This window comes from Podarcis vaucheri (genome assembly GCF_965113315.1).
Source record: "Podarcis vaucheri genome assembly, chromosome: 15".
Lineage (NCBI taxonomy): Eukaryota > Metazoa > Chordata > Lepidosauria > Squamata > Lacertidae > Podarcis > Podarcis vaucheri.
The window spans coordinates 8824591-8848225 of NC_138753.1; the positions used below are offsets into that span (position 1 = coordinate 8824591).

General features: G+C 44.8%; 2 protein-coding genes across 2 annotated transcripts in view; both read left to right on the plus strand.

Annotated features, from left to right (window-relative positions):
* Positions 1-23635, plus strand: part of EVI2A (ecotropic viral integration site 2A) — a 243873-nt gene that overhangs the window by 129738 nt on the left and 90500 nt on the right. The window lies entirely within an intron of this gene.
* WSB1 (WD repeat and SOCS box containing 1) lies at positions 2730-21206 on the plus strand. The gene is made up of 9 exons (XM_082201296.1): positions 2730-2893; positions 6962-7130; positions 8392-8660; positions 10524-10655; positions 11651-11751; positions 14715-14887; positions 16839-16952; positions 19088-19195; positions 20073-21206. Exons 1-9 carry the CDS (start codon positions 2854-2856, stop codon positions 20230-20232), a joined length of 1266 nt encoding a protein of 421 aa, XP_082057422.1. The 5' UTR covers positions 2730-2853; the 3' UTR covers positions 20233-21206.

Consider the following 23635-nt stretch of genomic DNA (forward strand, 5'->3'; position numbering starts at 1 on the left):
AGAAAGCCCTTATCTGCAAATGGGGACCAGCACATCAGGCAACCATCTAGGAGAGACCCATCTCACCTCCCTCATGCAGTAAGAGGACAGAACAGCACCTTTGTACTCTCCCTGGGGGAAGCTGTGTGGTTTGGGCCTAGAGGAAAAGGGCAAATGAGGGCTTTTTGCCCGAAGGCGCTACAAAACTTGGCAGCGGGTGCCGATACGATATGGGAGTTGAATGGTGTTTTTCCCAATTCTCCTTTGAAAATTCCAGGCCTTATTTTTACAAGTTTTTGAGAACCTCTGGTTTTGGTATTAGCCAACACACCAGTTGTCTCTGTCCTTGTCTTTGTCCATTGTCCATGGAGTATTCTTGGCAGGGATACTGGAGTGGCTTGCCGGTTCCTGCTCCAGGTGGATCACGTTTGGTCAAACTCTCCACTATGACCTGTCCATCTTTGGTGGCCCTGCAAGGCATAGCTCATAGCTTCTCTGAGTTATTCAAGCCCCTTCGCCATGGCCATACATCACACATTAGTAGTGATGTATGGAAGTGAGAGCTGACCATAAAGAAGGCTGATCGCCGAAGAATTGATGCTTTTGAATTATGGTGCTGGAGGAGACTCTTGAGAGTCCCATGGACTGCAAAAAGATCAAACGTATCCATTCTTCAGGAAATCAGCCCTGAGTGCTCACTGGAAGGACAGATCCTGAAGCTGAGGCTCCAATACTTTGGCCACCTCATGAGAAGAGAAGACTCCCTGGAAAAGACCCTGATGTTGGTAAAGATGGAGGGCGCAAGGAGAAGGGGACGACAGAGGACGAGATGGTTGGACGGTGTTCTCGAAGCTACAAACATGCGTCTGACCAAACTGCGGGAGGCAGTGGAAGACAGGAGTGCCTGGCGTGCTCTGGTTCATGGGGTCACGAAGAGTCGGACACGACTAAACGACTAAACAACAACAACAACACACCAGTTCTCGGGATATAATAGGAAGGTGAGGCCTTGGCTTGGAAAGGAAGCTGAGCGTGTATTTTTCCACAGGCCTGGAATCTGCCCTTCAGTATTCCAAATATTAGCCAGATAGATCCTGACATTCATTTATTTTCCCCAAAACTTATAACAACACTATAACATGGGGTCATCTGTCAAAACTGATTGGCAGTAGGGCTATGTACACATTGAAAGCACATTCCACTCCTGCCTGAAGAAGGATCCTGGGAACTGTATTTTATTAAGGGTGCTGGGAATTGTAGCTATGTGAGAAGTAAATTTCAATTCACAGGATTCTTGGCATCAGGTGTGTGTGAATGTGTATGCCAGGCAGACACAAACAGAAGGACTTATTCACTCAGCAAATAATGGGTTGCATCCTATGTGAGCCCTACTCAGACTAGGCTTATTGAAATTGATGGATATTATTCAATTCCATTCATTTCAGTGGGTCTACTCTCAGTAGGACTGACACTGGATACAACCCAATGTAATGAATTGCCAGAGGTGTACCTAGGGGTTGGAAACAAAGATCACCTTTCTTGCACTGTTGCACAAAGGTGTGCAATTTCCCCCCAAACGTCTTCCTCACCCTCGCCCTCACTTTGGTCCCTTTGACTACTTGTAAAATGTAGTGATTTCTAATGCGGATATTGCTGTAATTTTCCCTTTTTCTTTTTTGAGGTGGACCCAAAGGAACAAGGGACCCAAGGAACACTGTGAATTGCCGCACAATGTTTTGATAGCCACTGACATAAGACTTTATCCACACTTCCTCCTGTCCTGCCCCCAGAGTGAAAAAAAAACATTATTTAGTGCTCAATAGGAGTAAACAGCAATTCAGGTTTTTCCACGGATTGCCATTTGTTCCAATTTAGTGCCAAAGAGCAGGTTTTCCCTTGGGAAGGAGCAGGGCAAGGGGAAAATTATTCAGACCTGTGCTTTTTACACACAGGACAAGAGCAAGGTGGACAAGTCCTAGATTCCTTCAAAAGGGAGTTATTAACAGGATCTTGATGGCTTTATGGAAACTCTCTGTTCATTGGCACTGTACCATTGCACACCATTTTCTTAAGATTAACAACATGGGAGGGTGCCTTCTGCTTCTGCATTTCTCCAGGGTTGGCCACTGCAGCTAGCAGGATGCTCAACTTATTTAGGCCTTTGGCCTGACCAAACACGGCTGCCCTTATGCTCTTAATCCTTAAACATTTACAGGTGGGGGAACTGCACATTTTTAATCTTTGATGTTTTATCGTGTTTTTCATATTCTGCTGAGAGCAGCCCAGAGTGGCTGGCGAATAAATTATTGTTATTATTACTGTATTATTATTATTGTCTGGCACTTAAAAGAATCAGGGACCTCCCCAAATTCTTTTAAGTGCCAGAAAATATTATTATTATTATTATTATTATTATTATTATTATTATTATTATTATTAATTACATATATATATTTACACACACACACACACACACACACACGAGTTTTGGAACAACTAGCTCTAACATGAGCCACCTCAGCTTTTAACAGTTCCTTTTTCCAAGTTACGTTTGCCCCCTTCCGCAGAATGGTCTCGCCCAAGAGCTTGCTTATTCCATTGAGACGGGCCCGTTCTATTTCGGAAGAACAGACCTCAATACGGATTCCCTCCCTTTCCCTTACCCAATCCGCGACTCTCACGTAAGGGGCGTAGCCTTGAAGGTCCCCGCGGCCACGCCCCTCCTTTATAAACCTTCCCGCGGCGGCCATTTTGTCTCAGTCTTTAGCTCTTGCGGCGCAGCGGAAGGTGGCTGGGAAGCATTCGGAGTCTTTCGTTCCCTTTGCTCCTTTTTTCATTCTTTGTTCAGAGCCGGTCTGAAGGGCGGCTCCGTAGATGGCCAGCTTTCCCCCGAGTGTTAACGAGAAGCTCATTGGTGAGAGGCGCCCCCTTCCGCGGAGAAGGGAAAAGGGATTGCTTATTGCTGATTATGTTTATTAATAATGCTAATAATAATAAAAGGATCGAAAAGGTGGCAGAGGAGGGGAGGAGGATGGCTCAGAGGCGTTGGCTATGCCTCGTGCGTCGTGAAAACGCTCGTTGGCAGCCGAATTGCAGGGCTTGCCTTGAAAGATGCTATAGGACTGCTCTTAAGTGGGTTGCATCCAGCGCGATTCCTTACTCGGAGTAGACCCATTGAAATGAATGGGCATGTCAGAATCGGGTCACTTGGTTTCGAGGGATCTGCGGCGAGTAAGGCTAACGTTGGCTGCAACCCCAGGTTTGCAAGGGATCAAGTAAAACATTAGTAAAGGGAGGGGTACGGGAACATGCATAAAACTGGCTTGCGAGCAAATGATTTTCCTTATACAAAATAAAACGAGCACGTCGTTCCTGTTGCCTTTCTGCACAATTCGTTGGAAGTTGCTTATGCCCGCGCGTGTACAGTTTTGCATATGTGGCTTAAGCTTGGAATAGGCCCAATATAGGAGGAAATGAGGGCTGCTGGGAAAAAAAGTGGGGTTGAAGGAGAGCATCTTGGTTGTTGGGGATGTAATCATGGCGGTGTGCTATTAATAGCAGTGTGATTTGGTGTGCTAAATTCCGTACACCTTGCTTTTGTTGTGTCTTTTGGGACGGGCTTAGCAAGTTATGAATGCCATTAACGAAATTATAGGGGAGGCAGTTACAGGGCAGGCTCTCGCAGGCTGCTTTGTTAGTCCTACGTAAGAGTAGACTCATTTAAGTTAATGGGCATGACTGACTTGATTTCAATGGGTCTCTTCTGGGCAGAACTGAATTGGACAGAGCCCAATGAAATCCACAAGCCTCAGCCCCCCCTCCTCGTGGCATGTTCCAGTTTTAATTACTTGTGACCCCCTCCTTCCTACAGCCTTCTAAAAACAGTAGCTTAAGGGTGCTGGGTTTCCCCTCAACCTTTTCACTCCTCTGTAATTTGAGAGTTGTGTGGTGGGTATGGCTGTTGCATTTGGAGGCAGCATAGAAGTATTTGACATAGCACTGGAGAAGTAGATTAAAAAGTGGATCTGGTTGGGGCTGGGCGGTGGTGATAGAGCAGCCTAAAGAACTTTAGGAGAGCAGGAGGGTGACAGGCGAAATAGAAAAATGAGTGCTGCTAAATCTGAGACAAAAGCTGGCTGTGGGCAAGCGACTGGGTTTATAATCAGGAAGGGGGATCCTGTAGTCCCAACCTCTCTTATCTCTAGGGCTGAGGGGAGTTGGGAGCCCCTCACCTTTTGTTGGGCTTCAGGTTCCCCACTTCCTGGTGTGCTGAAATTGAAATACTTTGTCACTTGTAGGGTCTCCAGCTTAGGGAGGTGCCATTGCGTTTTATCCAGGTGCATGTTTTGTGTGTAGACTGCTCAAAACTTTCCAGAAGATTATAAAACGATATACTGGGTGTAGCCTGTGATAATCATCTCTGATAACGAGGAATAAAACAGAGCGCACACATTTTGGCTCGTGGGATAACCTCAAGGAAGCTCTTGTTTCCTCAGAATGAGAGGTGCTTTTTTTGTGAGACACTGAGGAAGGATCTAGTGATTTTTTTTGGGAGGCGGGGAATCTGGTTATAGAGATATGAAACAATTCCTTCAATGATTTCAGTTGTGAGAGTACAGAAAGTTGCAAAATGATTTTTTAAATAAAGCATGGAGAGCAGGAATGTAATGTAAATTGCTTGCATGCAATTTCCTTCTGGTTTGACCTAGGAGCTAGGGGAATATTTCAAAGCCCAAAAGAGGAACAAGGCTGTTCCGTATTGAGATTCTTTTGCAGTTAGTTGTACATCTGCACGGGCTTGCAGTGTGACTCTTTGATTGGAAGTTGTGTGAGTCAGAACTGCTGCCTACTAAGTGAAATTTTTCTTCTCCCTTCCGTGCTTTTCCTTCCTTTTTGGGGGCCGGGGGTGTCAGCTTGGAACCATCCACCTCTTCACTCATCCCAAATAAGTGAAATAGATGGAGGAGAAATTCTTGCTGGTAATACAAACGCCCAAATTATCTTGCTTGCTAATTTGCAATGCACTTAAAATGTGGACTTTTTTTTTACCATGTCTTCTTTTTCCCCTTTTTAAAAGAGACCTACGGGTCACCAAATAAGGGTAGGTTTTCAGCTTTAGGGTTTGCTTGCTTATTGCCTTTTTGGGCATGGCTAGCACTGCTGCCATTATGCATGCTGAGTTTCTCATGCACACAGCCCCCTCCTCCCCCCTCTCCATTTACATATGCAAGTGGAGCTCAGTGGGGAATGAGAGTTACCCTGCCCGCGCTAAGGGATTACTGACCCTGTATTAACTGAAAACAAGCTCCCTTCTATCTTCGTTCTCATCTGTTTTATGTTCTGTTTGTAATGTGGTATTTGGGTTGAAAGAGAAGCAAACTTGGATTCTCAAGCTCCTCCTCCCTTGTTACAGTGAAAGAAACTGCTGTGTGTCCACAGGGGGAGTACACATTTAGTGGAGGAAAATAAATAATGTTACTTTTAGTGTCATCTTTTTAAAATGTCTATGGAATAAACCAGTGAAGGCTGTGCATAGTTGGGTGATGAAGTAAGGCAGGGGAATAATTCCAGTACAGTTTTTTCCAGTGGTGACTTCCATTTCTGCAAATGCATTATTTTGTAAAATTGGGAAACAAGATGTTAACCGAAAAAGTTATTTCTTATTTTATATACATTTTATTTATGATTTTCAGTTTTATTTCTTGTAACTAAGAAATAGAGTGTGAGTTTACTTTTCTCCTCACTCCCAGTCTCCCCCCCTTGTCTTTTTTAGATATGTAAGCTGGAGGCCAGTCTTTTCATTGACATATGTAACTAACCTGCTTTGGGAACCCCCCCCTTTTTTTTGGCAGCAGGAATACTTTAAAGAAGTAAAATGCCACTCAGATGAAGGCAGTTTCTATTTTTGTAATTAGCTTTTCCCCTCCCCAAGCAGCTGAGTATTTATCAGCCCCTCACTGAAACAAATCTACTTGTAAATGGGATAGCATGAGTGAATGGTAAATCAGATTAGACATCATTCAAGAATGCTAAATAGATACCTAGTCTGTTTTGCGCTCTGGGGGAAAATGACCCCCCCCAAAAAAAGTCAAAGTGCTGTAGGAAGCCTCACTGAACAGTGGGGATTACTTCTGAGCAAAGGTTCATAGGATTGACCTGCACAGGACCTCAGGCTTAGGGATAGTAAGAGAATTCAATGCTTTTAGACTAAAGTGGGTATAAGTGGAGCCATTCTTTTTTTGGTTTACTGAAAAGGGTCAGGCATAAACCCTCTTGAATCAGAGCTAGGCTTCCTTTAGTAGTTACTATTGTGAAGTTTGTGCTTGTGTGTAAACACAGGTTTTGCACATGCTTCTCCGTTTGTCATCTGCAGGCATATAAAGACAGGAAGTGCTTCATAAAAATCTAGGCTACATCAAGACAGACTTGATATTTTGTGTGTGTGTGTCGAAAATACCAGCAAGAACTCTCTTACAAAGCAGCACTTCTCAAAGTGTGGGTCCTAATGTGTTCCTGGGTGGGGGCTTGGTATGATTCAAGAGCAGGAATGGAGACCTGTGGCTCTCCAGATGTTGGACTCCAACGCCCACCAGCCCCCACCAGCATGGCCTAGTGGGTTAAGAATTATGGGAGTTGTAGTTCAACAACTTCTAGAGGCCTGCACATTTCCCATCCTTATTCTATAGAGATGCTGCAGTTGTGATTAGTTTAGATTACCCCCACGCTCCTAGGATGCTATGATTCCTTCCACTTTTTTCCTTTCACTAAACCAGCAGCACTTCATTCCTGACTTTTAACAAGTCACCTCCCTCTGTTATCCTTAAATTCCATTCAGATGAATGCTGTGTCGATCAATAGTAAAAATCAAAACGTATTCACTGTTTACTGATGTGATTATTCAGTAGCAAGGGTTCAAAAAAGTGGAGTTGGAAACATGTTGAATTTCTGGTTCATGCTTACAAATGGTGCGTTCTCTTTTTAGGAAGATCACGGACAGTGGGAGAACTTTTAGCCCCAGCTGCTCCTTTTGACAAAAAGTGTGGGCGTGAAAACTGGACGGTTGCCTTTGCTCCAGATGGCTCCTACTTCGCTTGGTCACAAGGCCATCGCATAGTAAAACTTGTTCCTTGGTCTCAGTGCCTGAATAATTTGTGAGTACAGCCTGTTTTGAAAATAGCTTTGTTTCTGTTTGTTGTGTGTCCTTTACAAAAATCTCTGGAAACAGTTGTGTCGAAAGCAGATTTTAAAAGTTAACAGGCAGTCTGCTTTCTACTCAAAAACAAATTGTGTCATTTCAAAATAGTTGGTTTTGCAAGTCTGTGGTCCTCCAGATGGTGCTGAACTCTATAAGGAAAAGAGCCTGCAAGATCACACCAATTGTCCATCTAGTCTAGCACACTGTTCTCACAGTGGCCAAACAGCTCCCTCTGCGAAGCCCAAAAGCAGCCGCACCCTCTCCAGTTGCAATGGTGAGCCACAGACATTCATTATCCAACCGGGAAGGTAGAATTTCAACTCTCCAACCCTCATGAACCCAGTTAGCACAGCTGATCATCAAGGATGATGGGTGTTGTAGCGAGAAAACCACAGGTTCATTACCCTGTGCTAAGCCATGGCTTAGTGTGATATGTGTATACATGCCCTCCCTGCTCATGCAACTGGGAGAAAGCTTTTGTTTTCCCTTAATCGTGATTTGTCATGCCATCAGATATAACAGATTAATTTCCAACCAGACAGCTTCAAATTGTGGTTTCTGAAGCTGGCCAAAAGCGAAAGCTTCTGGATGCGAAATTTCAGCAGTGCAGATGGATAGGCAGAGCGCATGAGCCTAAAGCTTGCTGCAACTCAGCCATGGTTTAGCGTGGCATGTGTAAGCATAGAATGCAAACCAGAGGTGTCGAAACAATTCGTTTAGTCTGCTTTTTAGGAGGAACGACCCAATCAGTGCTATTTAAGTTGCTTGCAAGTTGGAGCGCAACTCCCAGTTGAACTCGGCACGTCTTCAGATTTTGCTGTGCGGTTTCTGTACTCAGAAGTTAAGACACACAATATTTTATGTGCAAAGTGTGTGTTTTATGGGGAAATGCACTAACAAATGCAGATTCCATGCCAGTATACAATTTAAAAGCAGGCTTTTCATGTATCCTTTCAAAAAATGCACCGAACGCAACGGACCTTTGGTTGCACACCGGTAGGACTGTACATTGGCTTGGAGAGTTCTTCTTTCTTTAGAAGACATCTGAAGGCAGCCCTGTTTAGAGAAGCTTTTAATGTTTGATGTATCACAGCATTTTAATATTCTTTTGGAAGCCGCCCAGAGTGGCTGGGGAAACCCAGCCAGATGGGCGGGGTATAAATAATAAATTATTATTACTACTACTTCTAAAAGGTTGGCTTGTTTTTCCCTCCCAGTTCATTGCATGGCGTAAAGACTTTCACCAATTTAAGCCATTCCAAACTTTCGAGGCAGAACAGCAATGGAGACCAGAAAAACAAGCCCAGCGAGCACGTCATAGACTGCGGCGACATCGTCTGGAGTTTGGCCTTTGGATCTTCTGTGCCTGAAAAGCAGAGCCGGTGTGTGAATATAGAATGGCACCGGTTCAAATTCGGCCAAGACCAGCTTCTCCTGGCAACGGGCTTATCCAACGGTCGTATCAAAATATGGGATGTCTATACAGGTAAGCAGTGCCCTGGTTGTAGAAAATAAATTCAGTTTGCTTTCTTTCTAAGAACCAGGGAAGGGTACCTTAAAATGTGATTCTGATGCCTGATAGGGCTCCGGTTTCCCCTGCGGACAATTTCCAAATTCATGGAGGGTGGATCTGTCAACAGCTTTGGGTTGCGGCAGATAAATAGAACTTCCAGGTTTGGAGTCATGGTGGATCTGAGAAGGGGCGGGTTGCTGCCATGATGACATAAAACCTCCCTTTTGATTTCATCAGAAGGATTTCCCCCTCCAAGCCTAATAGCCACACAGGCGGAGAGGGCGCAGGACTGATGGAGTGGCCTGGCATACCTGGCCTACAGGTCTGTGGTTGCCCATCCCCAATGTCTCTGAATTTTCCTTGAATTAGGCCAGGGAAGTATTGGCCCATAGGCCATTCTTGGCCTGCCGGGGGATCCAAATTGACAGCCCACAATGCTGTTCCATCTCGTATCATCTGATGAGTGGGAGGATGTGGCAAAATTCTGCCTTGGCTGTGCACACCTGTCCCCAGCAGAGAATGGATGTACAGCCCAACGGATCAGATGATGAGGGGGGGATAAGTCATGCTCAGTTTGGCAGGATCCCATGAAAAATGGATTGCATCAAAAGTCCAACTAAATGAGGAGAAGAAAACCTTCCTTTCACAGCACCTTGCAGGTGCTTTGAAGTCGTGATTTCGGGGTGTCCCCGTTCTGCTGTCAAAGTCTTGATAATTATCTGATCCATAGGGCCGAAAAATGACTGGCTTAAGTGTTGAGCTAGACAAATTCTTGGTCTTAACGTTGCACACATTTTGTACCAGTCATTAGTGAGATAATTTGGGGGTTTGTGGTTGCGGTTGCTTTTTTATTAGTTGTTGTCCTCTCTGATCCCTTTTATATGAATTTCTCTGATCACTGGAGACTGTCTTTACAGTGGCAGTTTTCACCCAGTTAGCTTCTGGTCTGGGTGAAAAATCTGTACCTTTAGAACGGAAATTGGAACAATGCACTGCATAGGACAGTGTTTAAATGTCAAGCAGACTGCCAAGTTCCTTGAGTTTCAAAGTAAATCTTTGCACTGCTTAGAAGATAAGCTTTCCTGGCATCAAGTCTAAAAGCTTATCCAACAGATAACGCAAGCATATTGGCTTAACTGAAATATGTTTGGGATCAACAAATAACGTATTAAAACATTTAAGTACTGTGTAAGATAGCCTTGCATTTAAGCACTGGCCTGGTAGCCATAGACAACAAGGAATTTGATAGAAGGCCTGTGGGTGGGCGGAGAAGAGATGGATTACACCATCCTTCCTCTGCCAGCAAGCAAGTAAAAACATACTTCCAGGCTGGTAACTGTTATTTACAAGACTGGCACAATATTTGATTTATCAAAGGATATGTATCCTGCCCTTCCGCTCCAAAGTGGATGTGTTTAAACCTGCTTACCTGTATATAATTTGTTTCCCAACAGCCCTAAACATTAATAAATGTAAAATAACACCCTGTTACTTGCAAAGTACACATCTGCTGCAGTACACCCCACACGTTTAAAGCACCCCCTCAAGGTTGGGAACTGTAGTTTTCCCATCAAAGCTATCTGCAATTTCTAGTGTCCTTAACAAACTACGGTTCCCATGACTCTTGGGGGGTGGTTTTTTTTAATGTGTGTTGTGTATGTAGCCATTGTAACACATTAAGGGTTTTGTTTGTTTTTAACAATATTAAGTATTTAAAATGTTAATAGAGAAGGAAGAATGCCAACCTTTCCCCCAAGAGTTGCAGTAAGAAAAGACGCCTTTTGCCCTTTGTTCCTGACTTTCCAGGTTTAATTTTAAAATATTTTATTCCAACAGGAAAGCTCCTCCTTAATTTAATGGACCATACAGAAGTTGTCAGAGACTTAACTTTTGCCCCCGATGGCAGCCTGATACTAGTGTCTGCTTCACGAGACAAAACACTAAGAGTATGGGACCTGAAGGATGATGGTATGTTATCAGGAATGTTTTACATGGCGTAACAAACAGGGACATGATTTACTGTCTAGCAATGGAAAGCTATGATGCATTAGTATTTTTTATGTTTTGAGATTGTTTTCTTTATATACAGCAAGTTCAAATGGTATTTGTAGAGATGTTCCCAGTGCCCCAGATTTGTCTGTCTATAGTATCTGCCAGCCTTCCAAACAGACAAGCATGCACACATTACATCTAAATTCTTGACTAGAAACTAGGCTTGCGAACCGCACCTTGATCCTTGTTTGCAAACCAGAATTCCAGCTGGGGTTTTAGAGTTTCTCATTTTGGATAGAGCAGGTTTTATTTTTGTTAAGTAGTGTGTGTATATATAGATAGAGCACAGATACTCTCCAGCATTTTGACTTCACTCCTCCATTGTCTCTTGAGACAGACAGGTGTCAACAGCAGCAGCACAGATAAATCATGGACACAAGCTGTTTAGGGCTTTGGCAGGTTATCTGAAGGACTGCCTTCATCCAATCCTGCAGCTCAGCTAGGCTGGCATGCATAAGAGACCAAGCCTTCTTGGTGGTGGCTCCCGAAACAGTAGACTTCATTTCAGTGGCCTTGAGTCTTCAGCTCTTGCATTTAGGCAGACCTTGAAGATCTTCCTCTTCATGGCAGCCTTTTCCTGATTCCAAAAGAAGCTTGCATCTCCAAAACTAACCTGTACATGTGTTCTGCTGTGACTCTTTTCCTTCTGTACCTATTGGGGAAGGACCATGGTTAGAGCATCTGCTTTGAGTGCAGAATGTCCAAGGCTCGATCTACAGTTAGGGCTGGGGTGTCCCCTGCCTCAAATGTCGGCGTGTCAATGCGGACAATACTGAGCTTGATGGACCAGTGGCTTCCTTTGTACTTTGCTTTGTGAGGCTGTAGCTCTTGGAAGCACCTCAAAATATTTCAAGTGAAATATGAGTGTTTGATACTAAACTGGCTTTATTCCCTTCCCTTCCATTTTCCAGGAAATATGATGAAAGTATTAAGAGGGCACCCAAACTGGGTCTATAGCTGTGCTTTCTCTCCAGATTCTTCCATTCTCTGCTCTGTGGGGGCCAGTAAAGCAGTAAGTATCAAAGTTTCATGTTCTTCAACCTGTCTTTGATTGTGAGCAAAGAATTATCTTGAATCTTAAGAATATAGCCAGCTTGTGCTCTGTGTCATGCTGGATGATGATGGTGATGATGATGATGATTTAAGGAATTGCATGACAAAAACATTTGTAGTAAATTGGCACCAGGCTTTCGTTCGGTTATCATTTACTGAGCTGAACTTTTTATTGCTTTTAGTCTCAATAAAGTTGAGGAATCTTGCAAAGTAGCCATGCATATCTCCATCTGTTCCATGACTTAAAAGAGAGAGAGGGCACAAACGTTTTGCTTAAGAAAGGAATAGTTTTATAGTAATACTTTGTGACTCCTGATAATTCTGCAGTCACGCTCATTTGAAAGATTACTTTTCCAAAGCCTGGGCTGCTGATCTTACTTGACAGTAAAATGTCATTCTTGGACAGTTTCCAACAAACTGCCCTTGAGCTCTCAGTGCTTTGGAAAGGATGAGCAGTGAGTTTTGCATCAAACTGTGTTGTGCTGCCGTACTTGCAAAATGCAACACAGGGCAGTCAAAGAACATAGAGTGAGCTGCTTCTTTGTATAAAGCAGGAACAAGGCACCTGTCGCCCCCCCAGGTGTTGTGGGGCTATAGCTCCCATCATCCCCAACCACTGGTCTGGGGGGGGGGATAAGGAATGGCCAATGCTGCTAAGGGCGAGAACCCAACAACATTTGGGAGGCTGAAGGTTCCCACCCCTGATATAAAAGTCTAGAATAGTGCTAAGTCTATAAAGTTGCAGTCCAAGACATGCTTATTTGAGAGCAAGCCTGCACTGAATTACTTTCGAATAAGCATGCTGGGATTTGAGTTGTGTATCTTCTGTTCGGTTTAATATTAGAAAACTCCAGGTAGGGGTAATACAAGGGTGGACAACTTGTATCGCCTGAAGCGCGAGGACTGGAGTCTTGAAATCCCATTTTAGGAGTTAAGTTTCTAGTCCACATGTTGGGCAGAAATTCTGAAAGTATAAAATTTACGTTTTTTTCAGAAGTTAGGCCTGAGTTGACTTATTACAACCCAGAGCCACCAGTTGCGAAATCAAATGTCACAGAATAAATTCACCAGCCGCCAATTGTAATGTTTTGTCACATGGATTAAAATGCCGGTGCTGCGTCTCTTTATCAACTACCCCACCCCTGAGACGGCCTTCCAGGTCGAACAAGTTGTCCATCCTCCGGGCTAGTAAAAATTGTGGCTTTCAAAGTTAGCAGCTTGAAGGTTAGCAGAGAGATAGTGTCATTTGAAAAAGAAATATAAAGAAAAGCCTATTGTGATTATTATTACTATTATTATTATTATTATTTTAAAAAAGGAAGCCTAGATAAGAAAGACTTATCAGTAAAGCCCTTTAAAATAGAACAGATGTAGATGTATGCATTGATCTCTTTTTTTAGGCTGTGTGTTTTCCATAAGCTTCTTGCTTTCCCTGTCACAGGTGGTGGCAGCAATATTGGTGTGATTGAGGGTAAGCTGGCACCACTCAGACAAGCGCACATTGGTGTTAGCTGGGCAGAAACAGTGGCATCTCTGGCCACCAGGCTGGAGGCGAACTTTACCATAGGACGAAGTAACCTTGCATTCGACTGCAGGGTGTACTGTACGTACGCAGGTGCTGGTTGATGTCCACTTTCTGCTTCCCCCTCCCCCTTTCTTTTCCTTTTTATTTTATTTTAACGTTGGTAAAGAGATCCTCTGGCTCCTCTTAAAATTTTAACAATAGATATTTCCAATTCCTATGGAATTCTGGAGTCTCTTAATAAAACTGAGCCGGTCCCTCGTCGCTTACTGTGATGGACTTAGTGACGAAGTTTCAGTACAGTACAGCGGTGGCGTCACTAATTAATATATTTATTTACACCCTGCCTTAGTCCCCCCCCCCCCGGGACCAGTTTTATGTTTATTATCTCTGCCTGTTCCTAAAGTTCAGGGTGGCTCAACAATTTTGCATACATACATAATATATTTATTTAAAAAAACGAAAAAATATTCTATTCCGTAAAAAGGCTAAACATTATATGCCAACCTGTTTTTGTAGCCACAAACCTTTGCTAGCTTGTTGATTGTATTACACTGAACTTTGTAGTGCAATTTTGAGATCTAAATTTTCCTGCACATGCTTAAACTTACTGACTACAGTATTAAGTATACAACTGCATGTGAAGTGTGCTAAGCCGTGCCCGTTTGTGTAAACTGCTAATTACTGAGACCTTTTAAAATTATTATTTAAAAAAAAATCTTGGCAAATAGCAGTGCTTGATTTTTATTTTTGTTCTTTTTCTTAAAAAAAAAAAGCTTAAAATGTGTAATATAATAAACTTGGTTTAATTTCTGGTTTTTTTTGCCAAAGTCATGTCGTTTGGCTGTGACAATTCCTTTTTTGCTTGCAGTATCTGTTTCTCTTCCTAGGCTGACGTTGGCGATCCAAGCCTATTGTAAACAAGTGATCTTAAACTCACAGGGGATTCCACGGGAGTAACCATATGTTAACCTTACTTTTTTTTCTGTCTGTATATTTCTTAAAATTTTGTTAGTTAATTGGAAAGGGGGGCGGGGCGGATGTTAGCACTTAACCCAGCTACTGTATACATATCTATATATTCTTTTACTTAAAACAGTTAAAGTAATAACATGGGATTCAGTAAAACCACCACTGTTGATGTAAACGTTTTAATTTTTTGGCTTATTTTTTATAAATAACACTTAATATGCATGTTTGCTTTAATTTAAATAATTCTGAGTATGGCACTGAGCATTTCCCGTAATTGTAGTAATTCTTAATGCTTGGCTTTAGTTGTAATCCTCAGTAAAACTAGCAGAAAACGTAGTTTTGCAGGGAGCGGGGTGGTGGGAAGAAGTTGATGAAATGTCCCCTCTGTGCCTGGGCATCGCTGTAACATGAGCTTGTTTTGATTGCAGGTGCTGCTTTGGGATATGGATAAGTACACTCTCATCCGAAAACTGGAAGGGCACCACAACGATGTTGTAGCCTGCGAGTTTTCTCCTGACGGAGCTTTACTGGCTACAGCATCTCATGACACCCGCGTTTGTGTCTGGGACCCACACACTGGAGCCATTCTGATGGAGTTTGGGTGAGTGAGTTGGGTGGAGTGGTCACAGGAATAATCTTAAAAACTTGCCCACCTTTGGCATTCTTTATTTTACAAGGGCAGCCTCTGCTTAGATTTGTACCAGGTTAAGAAGAATCGGACAAAGCCAGGTGCCAGTGTTGTTCATCGGACAGCGCTTGGCTGGGAGGGAGGACTGGGTTCAGGTTCCACCACAGCCAGGAATGCTTTCAGTGGCTTACTTTAGAGAAGCGACTGCAGTTTTCCAGGTGTGAAATAGGGATTGTTGTTATTGTCGTTTAGTCGTGTCCGACTCTTCGTGACCCCATGGACCAGAGCACGCCAGGCACTCCTGTCTTCCACTGCCTCCCACAGTTTAGTCAAACTCATCCTGGTAGCTTCGAGGACACTAGCCAACCATCTCGTCCTCTGTCGTCCCCTTCTCCTTGTGCCCTCCATCTTTCCCAACATCAGGGTCTTTTCCAGGGAGTCTTCTCTTCTCATGAGGTGGCCAAAGTATTGGAGCCTCAGCTTCAGGATCTGTCCTTCCAGTGAGCACTCAGGGCTGATTTCCTTCAGAATGGATAGGTTTGATCTTCTTGCAGTCCATGGGACTCTCCAGGGTCTCCTCCAGCACCATGATTCAAAAGCATAAATTCTTCGGCAATCAGCTTTCTTTATGGTCCAGCTCTCACCAGTGGCGTAGCGTGGGTTGTCAGCACCCGGGGCAAGGCAAGTAATTTGCGCCCCCTAAGCCATGGATTTGCGCCCCCTAACCCTAACCCCCAGATGTTGCGCCCGGTGCGGCCGGCCACCCTGCACCCCCCCATGCTACGCCACTGGCTCTCACTTCCATACATCACTACTGGGAAAACCATAGCTTTAACTATACGGACCTTTTTTCTTTCTTTCTTTTTTTAACTTTGCCTTCCTCTAAACCAGATGTGGCCGGACTCTGGTTCCCATCATCAGCTTTCTTTATGGTCCAGCTCTCACTTCCATACATCACTACTGGGAAAACCATAGCTTTAACTATACGGACCTTTGTCGGCAAGGTGATGTCTCTGCTTTTTAAGATGCTGTCTAGGTTTGCCATTGCTGAAATAGGGATTAGTGAATTGCAAAATAGAAACTAGGGCACCCCAGTTCACTAGTAGAGAACATGCTCTGCTGGCACACATTAAGAATGGAGTGTCAGACGGGGTACAAGGCTTGAAAGACTCTTCCCATCGGCCCCAGAGACCATGGCTAATCACTGAAGATTCACCAACTGGTTCCCACCAAATGCTTCGACTCCCATCGGCCCCAGCCAGCATGACCAACAAGTCGGGGACGATGGGAGTCGGAAGTTCAGCAACATCTAGAGGGTGCCAGGTTGGGTAAAGCTGGTAACTGTTTTTATTTATTTCATAAAAGTTGCACACTGCTTGATTGGTTTTTGTGTGTGTGTTTTAACTCCTCAAAGCAGTTGACATACCTTCATGCCCGTACGTGTGTGTGTATATGCATGCAAGCCATGGTTTTCTAGGCTTAACTATGGATTGTTTGTATATTCAAACCCACCCCAGTCAGCTAGCTTATGGTCAGTTTGTGGCCAACAGAGCAGAATGTGGAACTGACTTGCATCTAATGTTAGTCTTTCTTGGGAGCAGACACATTGAAATTAAAGGACATGAGTAACTTAGATCTGTTAACTTTAAACTTGCATCCATTAATGTACAAAGGCTGTGTGTGCTCACCTTCCATTCCAAATGCATGGCTTCCCTCAAAGAATCCTGGGAGCTGTAGTTTATCCCCTCACAGAGTTAGAATTCCCAGCACCCATAGCCAACTACAATTCCCAGGATTCTTTGTCCCTTAAATACAGGGAGCGTACACAGCCTTTGTCCTGGCAAGCCTTGTTGAGTGGCTTTTGGTTAATGATTAAACGCAGAGCAAATGTCCCGTGAACCAAAGTTCTTAATTTCATCCTCAGGCATCTGTTTCCTGCACCGACTCCAATATTTGCTGGGGGAGCAAATGACCGCTGGGTCAGATCTGTATCTTTTAGCCACGACGGACTGCATATTGCGAGTCTTGCCGATGATAAGTAAGTATGGCAAAGCACAGCTTGGTTCTGCTGGTTCTTGCTGGCTGGGAAATAAACTTTCGTGCAGTGTCTTTGAGGGCGAGGGAAGCTTTCCCCCTCACAGATGACCGGCGCTTGAATTAGGCGGATAAGGGGAAATCGGTCAGAATTATTTACCTACGCAACCTGAGGGTCTTCAAAGCACCCCACAAGCACACAATTTTAAAATGCAGTTGAATGCAATAATCAGATGAGCTGCAGAATGAAACAGCACAGTCAGCAGGAGAGAAGATGAAACTTTAAACCCCAATTAGAATTATTAGGTGGTGTTGCCTTGCTGGTGATTATGGAATCCTCAACTGACTTGGCCCAGTGATCTGGGTAATGGAAGTAGCAGCTCAAAATACCTGGAGGTCACAAATTGGGAAGAGTGGTGTCTGTAATAACTCGTGGGCAGATAAATAAGAACCATTGAACCTCAGATTGTCTGCTCAGCCACATAAAGCCCGCAGCAAGAAAGAAACTGGGGCAGAAGCTAGAGTCACAACTTCATCTGAAGTTAATTGAGCAGAGTTTCTCAATATTGCACAGTCGTCTGGCAAGTTAGAACAGGCTCCTATGTAAACGGTCATTATGCAACAGGAGGCAATCTTGACAGCTGGGCATGTGAGGATGAATGCTGGGGCTGTATTGTGGTATATACCATTTCATACTGCATTTAGGGGATCCCTACATTGCTTTCCCTTATATGACATTAACCATGGGCTTGCTCACTTTCAGTCGATTCAGTCACTCAGGACACACAGTTCTTCCTCACCTGATCTATGCAGATCCAGGGGTGGGTGTCATCATCCCCACCCCACCTCTTTACACATAATCGGTGAGGATCGAGGAGGAGGAAAATCTTACCTCCCCCATCCCTTTTCTTCACTGCTGCCAAAATTAGCGGGTTGGGTGGGTAAAGGTAAAGGGACCCCTGACCATTAGGTCCAGTCGTGGCCAACTCTGGGGTTGCAGCGCTCATCTCGCTTTAGTGGCCGAGGGAGCCGGCGTACAGCTTGACTAAGCCGCTTCTGGCGAACCAGAGCAGCGCACAGAAACGCCGTTTACCTTCCTGCCAGAGCGGTACCTATTTATCTACTTGCACTTTGATGTGCTTTAGAACTGCTAGGTGGGCAGGAGCTGGGGCAGAGCAATGGGAGCTCACCCCATCGCGGTGATTCGAACCACCGACCTTCTGATCGGCAAGTCCTAGGCTCTGTGGTTTAACCCACAGCGCCGCTCGCGTCCCTTGGGTGGATACAGGGGTGCTTATCCATCCCCTAGGCCAGGGATTAACTATTCTTCCTTAGAAATGGATTGGAGACATCCTAAACCTTGTTGCTTTCCTAAGGCCCTGCCAGTGAGGTCATGCTTACACCCAACACGGGAAGCCTGGCTGGATCTCCTAAGTGCATTTTCTCCCCCTTTAAACTACAGGCAGCTTCAATTTCAATTCCAGCCGCTGTGCTGAGGCCGGGGTGTCTAACCTCTTCCCTGTTGCTATTTCTAGGTTTAGGTCTCCAAGCTGCAGCACACAAACTCCTTCCTCCCCAGTATTGACACAATATTTTCCTGGTCTGCTTACAGCAGTTTGGCAGGAGGTCAAGAAAACCGGAGGAGGACTGGCAGCGGGGAGAGGAAATGCCCATATTCCCAGACTGATCAAAATCCCATCGTTTTAAAGATTAAAAGGGTGGGGGGAAGTGATCCAGTTTTGTATCGCCTGTATCACATATGATTGAGGGGCCTGTACAGTTCCCAGCTAACTGCTTGGGCTGTCAGCCGACTGTGCTGCATCAACTCTTTGCTGCGGCACTTGCAAACCACCAGGACCTTCAGTTTTCAGTCCAGAATGCCCTGGCTTTATTTTGGACCAATGGCTAGAATGTGCATGTCCCCTTAGGCCTTGCATCAGTTCCTGTTCCTCTTGCTGGTGCTGCAGTGAGATGGCTTTGTGAATTTGCTCATCTTCATCATCCGTCACTTCCTCCCTACATGTCTTCAGCAGCCAACGGAGATGCATCAGCTTCCAGCTGTTGCTCAAATTAAGCATAAAGTTTAGCAGTGATGATAAAATAGAGGCTGTCAACTTAACCTGTTTGCTCTCTTTTCAGGATGGTGCGGTTCTGGAGAATTGATGAAGACCACCCCGTCCAGGTTGCACCTCTGAACAATGGGCTTTGCTGTGCCTTTTCTACAGATGGCAGTGTTCTAGCTGCTGGGTAAGCAAACCTCAAAATAACAACAACAACAACAACACATGCATACTCCACTGGCAAGGCAGTTTCTTAAAAGCCAAGTGGATATTTTAAGAGAAAACCTCTGGTGTTATATATATATATATATTCGGTCATATATATATGTGCACTGGGGCCTGATTCTCTAGTTGCTGCTTGGAAGTAACTACTTAAAGCAGTTGCCATCAATGCTGCTTGATAGATAATCCTTGACTAAAGAAGTGTGTGAGCCTTTGATGGCAGTAAATGGTTTGGATCTGGAAAGTTTCCTTCTGACAGAAGGGCTTTTTTTGTTGTTGAAGGAAGAGAACCTTTTGACCCCACCTGATTTGTCTACAGCCATTGTCAACCTGGCACACCCTCCAGATGTTGTTGGACAGGGGCCAGCAAACTTTTTCAGCAGGGGGCCGGTCCACTGTCCCTCAGACCTTGTGGGGGGCCGGACCTTATGGGGGGGGGCGGAAATGAACCAATTCCTATGCCCCCCAAATAACCCAGAGATGCATTTTAAAACAAAAGCACACATTCTATTCATGTAAAAGCACGCTGATTCCTGGAACGATCGCGGGCCGGATTCAGAAGGCAATTGGACCAGATCCGGCCCCCGGGCCTTAGTTTGCCTACGCATGTTGTTGGGCATGGGGCTGATGGGAGTTGTAGTCCAGCATCATCCGGAGGGGGTGCAGCAGGTTGCCAAGGCTGGTTCTAGAGCAGTGTTTCCCAAACTTCAGCTGTTTTTGAACTGCAATTTCTCTCATCTCTAACTACTTGTCCTGCTAGCCAGGGATGATGAAGATTGAATCACATGGGGCGTTGGGGGAGCTTAACCGACTTCCATGTTTTATTTTGCTTTTGCCTGCAGGACGCAAGACGGAAGTGTGTACTTTTGGGCCACTCCCAGGCGTGTTGCCAGCCTCCAGCACTTGTGCCGCATGGCCATCCGGCGAGTGATGCCCACCAGCCAGGTGCAGAATCTGCCTGTCCCTCCCACAATCGTGGCTTTCCTTTCCTACCGGATTTAGAAAGTAAATTGGAAAAGGGGAGGAGAGCAGTCTGGCAGGCACGTGGGCGAAAGAGAACCTCAAGCTTTTTGTAAGCCTTTTTGGGCTGAACACTTCACATGTTTCGGTCGTTATTTTTCCTTAAGAATAAAGAAGGGGAGTTTCCTTAAAGACGGTATTTATAGAAAAGATCAGTAGAGGTGTTTCTGAAAGCGTCAGACTTTTCTAAAGAAATTCTAACTAACTGTGAAAATCTGTAAATAATTAGACGTTAGCTGCTATGTATTACCTGTGTATATCATTTGTGATTGCTTTTTTAATGTAGAATATAGCATGTATATAGGCATGTGTGTTTGTGTGTGTATGATACATATATACACGTGCACACAAACACACACAGATATATATAGATTCTGGAGCCACAAGCTGTATTGGTGCTGTGTATAGAGTGGTGTTTGTGGCTCAGGGATAGGAAAACAAAATTTAGTGGCTTCTGTATTGTTGTGCATTTTTGGCAGGGGGCTCTCAAAATGGAGCCCTGGGTTGTGTACATCTTGTGTAGCAGAAGGAGTGAATTTCCTTGAGGCCCACAGCACGGAGTGGAAGAAAGCTTGATTTACCAGACACGTGTCATCTTCAGGGAGGCCTTAATTTTGCCACAAATTGAATGGTGAGTGTCCAGGATCGCTTGGGGGTCCTTAAACCTTTGAAATCCAGCTACTGTATTAAATCCTGGCAACTTCTCTATCAGATGTGACTTCTTCACAGGCTCAGGGTTCCCACCCTCCACCCCCCAACACTTCAGTCAACCTATGTCATTTAAAGGGGGTGATAACTGGGTGAACTACCAAAGACATGAAACCATTCTTGTTTTCATATGCTTTTGCCTTCTGTTCATCTGGACTTGCAGATACAAAGAATGTATGCATTGCATAAAATGCCTGATTATATATATTTCTTCTTTTTTTGTATTAAAAAGTTGTTACAAAAAAAACCCCTACAGAGTTTTGAAAAGCTGGTTTGTTTGTTTGTTTCGTGTGAGCTGCATCTTGAGTCTGAAAATGGGAATGACAGAGAAGAAAGCGAAGGAATATGTTTGCTGACTTGCTTTTCCATCTAAAGCTGGTGTGGGGAACCTTTGCTGAACCAACAACTCCCAACTGGCCATTGAAATGTTAGGAGGGCTGTTGCCTAACATTTCTGGCTCCCAACAGTGAAGAGAGACAGTAGCTGTCATAATAATAATAATTTATGATTTGTACCCCGCCCATCTGGCTGGGTTTCCTTAGCAACTCTGGGCAGCTTCCACAAAGACCAAAAATACACTAAGATGTCACACATTAAAAACTTCCCTGAACAGGGCTGCCTTAAGATGTCTTCTGAATGTCAGGTAGTTGTTTATCTCTTTGACATCTGGTGGGAGGGCATGTCTGTTTGCAAGCCCCCTCCACAGAGGCTGGCCCCTTTCACTGTCCTCGGAGCTTGCATACCAGTAACCTCCTCTGGCTGACATCCAGACAGACCAGGGAGATTTTGATAGGCGACATTTTCCCAAGCGTGGGTGAAATGCACAGCCCCTCCCTCCTGCTTCCGCAGGGGAAAGAAAATAAGTCAGAAATCTATTTACATGATGTTTATTTCTGACATTACAGCACTAGAGAAAAACACGTCCTTTCAGTTCAGTTCTTCTAGCACGTCTGACAAACTTCCTGAACATGCGCAGTCGGAAGGTTTCAAGTTACACTCTTCACAAAGACTTATCCAGCCTGTGAACGTCCTGGGAAATTCTTTCCCACAGATAGGCACATCATGTGATGTCAACAATCTGGGGGTCTGCAGCTGTGATGTTTCCATATACTGACAGGGCATTCCACAGGGCGGGTGCCACTACCGAGAAGGCACTCTGCCTGGTTCCCTGTAGCTTGGCTTCTTGCAATGAGGGAACCGCCAGAAGGCCCTCAGCGCTGGACCTCGGCGTCTGGGCAGAACGATGGGGGTGGAGACGCTCCTTCAGGTATACTGGGCCGAGGCCGTTTAGGGCTTTAAAGGTCAGCACCAACACTTTGAATTGTGCTCGGAAATGTAATGGGAGCCAATGTAGGTCTTTCAAGACCGGTGTTATATGGTCTCGGCAGCCGCCCCCAGTCAACAGTCTCTCTGCCACATTCTGGGTTAGTTGTAGTTTCCGGGTCACCTTCAAAGGTAGCCCCACATAGAGCGCATTGCAGTAGTCCAAGCGGGAGATAACTAGAGCATGCACCACTCTGGCGAGACAGTCTGCGTCATGGCTAGTAGACATGAATTACTTACTTTTGTCTCATGAATCTTTCTAACGCTCTGGTTCACTGGATCTCCCCAAATTCTAGAGGTATGAGCAAGGAAGAAAAGCATCTCACTATATCCCCATTTCACCACCCCATAATCCTATCTCGGTTTACTCGCCTTTCTAAATGTTTAGCTCCAACTCTCTTTTATCATTTTGGGCACCTTTTCCGGTTCTGCACTGCCATTTTAGGTGAAGCAATGGAATACAACACAACATTATTCAAAGTATGATCTCGCCAAAGTTCTGTATAATAGATTGGTGGTGAGCTGGGAGGGTGCCGCGATTTCTAGGAAGGCCTTCGAGCCCAGCTCTTGGGATTGTCTCTGCAATCTGCCCCTTACTTCCCTTTATTCTCGTGGAAGGGGAGATGAAGCAGCTGCATCCGGTTAACAGGAACTGGCTGCAAAATGGGAACTTCAGAGCTGTGAAGCACGAATCACGCTGAAGGGAGAAGCGTGGCAGCCCGAGTGCCAGGGTGAAAACAGTCCTTTGCCTGGGGGTGGAGGGAAGGAAGTAGAGGTAGATTTCAATCCCTTTGCATCCCTGCCAGCTATTAAGAGACCCAACTGCTTGAGTTTCTTGAGAACAGTGGCTGGAAGCTGTTGCAGTACAAGCAGTCAAAATAATGACTATAAACACAGCAAAACTCCCTCCAAAATGCATGGGGCGCAGTGCCCATTATGAAGCAGCTGGTAAGTTTAATGAAGGAATTAATTTGGGAGCTAGATACTGGATTCAGAGGCAATGGCTGGGTGGGGGGCACTAGACCAAACCCAGTTTTGCATTTGTGCTGGGAGAGTGACAAGGTGACGAGGCTTTAGAGGTTTGCCAGTGCCCAAATGTCTTGGGCAACTAGCTTTGCTGTCAGTAGGAAGTGAGCAGGACCCTAAGATGGCGTAAGACAAGAAGGGCTGCAGCACGTTGGCAAGTAGCGCACTGCAAGAGCATGTGCACTAGGGCATGATGGGAGTTGTAGTCCAGAACATCATGAGGGCACCAGGTTGCTGAAGGCTGAAATGCAATAGAAAGTTAGCCTGCTGGGAAGAACTGGGTTGCCCCCCACCCTCCATTTCACTTCCCAAGGGTAGAGCTATGGAA

Excerpts from the sequence above, each read along its gene's own strand:
- WSB1 (XM_082201296.1), top strand. The coding sequence starts at position 2,854 with ATGGCCAGCTTTCCCCCGAGTGTTAACGAGAAGCTCATTG. Across the intron at positions 7,131-8,391 it reads TCTCAGTGCCTGAATAATTT|TTCATTGCATGGCGTAAAGA; the intron begins GTGAGTACAGCC and ends TTTCCCTCCCAG. Across the intron at positions 8,661-10,523 it reads AATATGGGATGTCTATACAG|GAAAGCTCCTCCTTAATTTA; the intron begins GTAAGCAGTGCC and ends TTATTCCAACAG.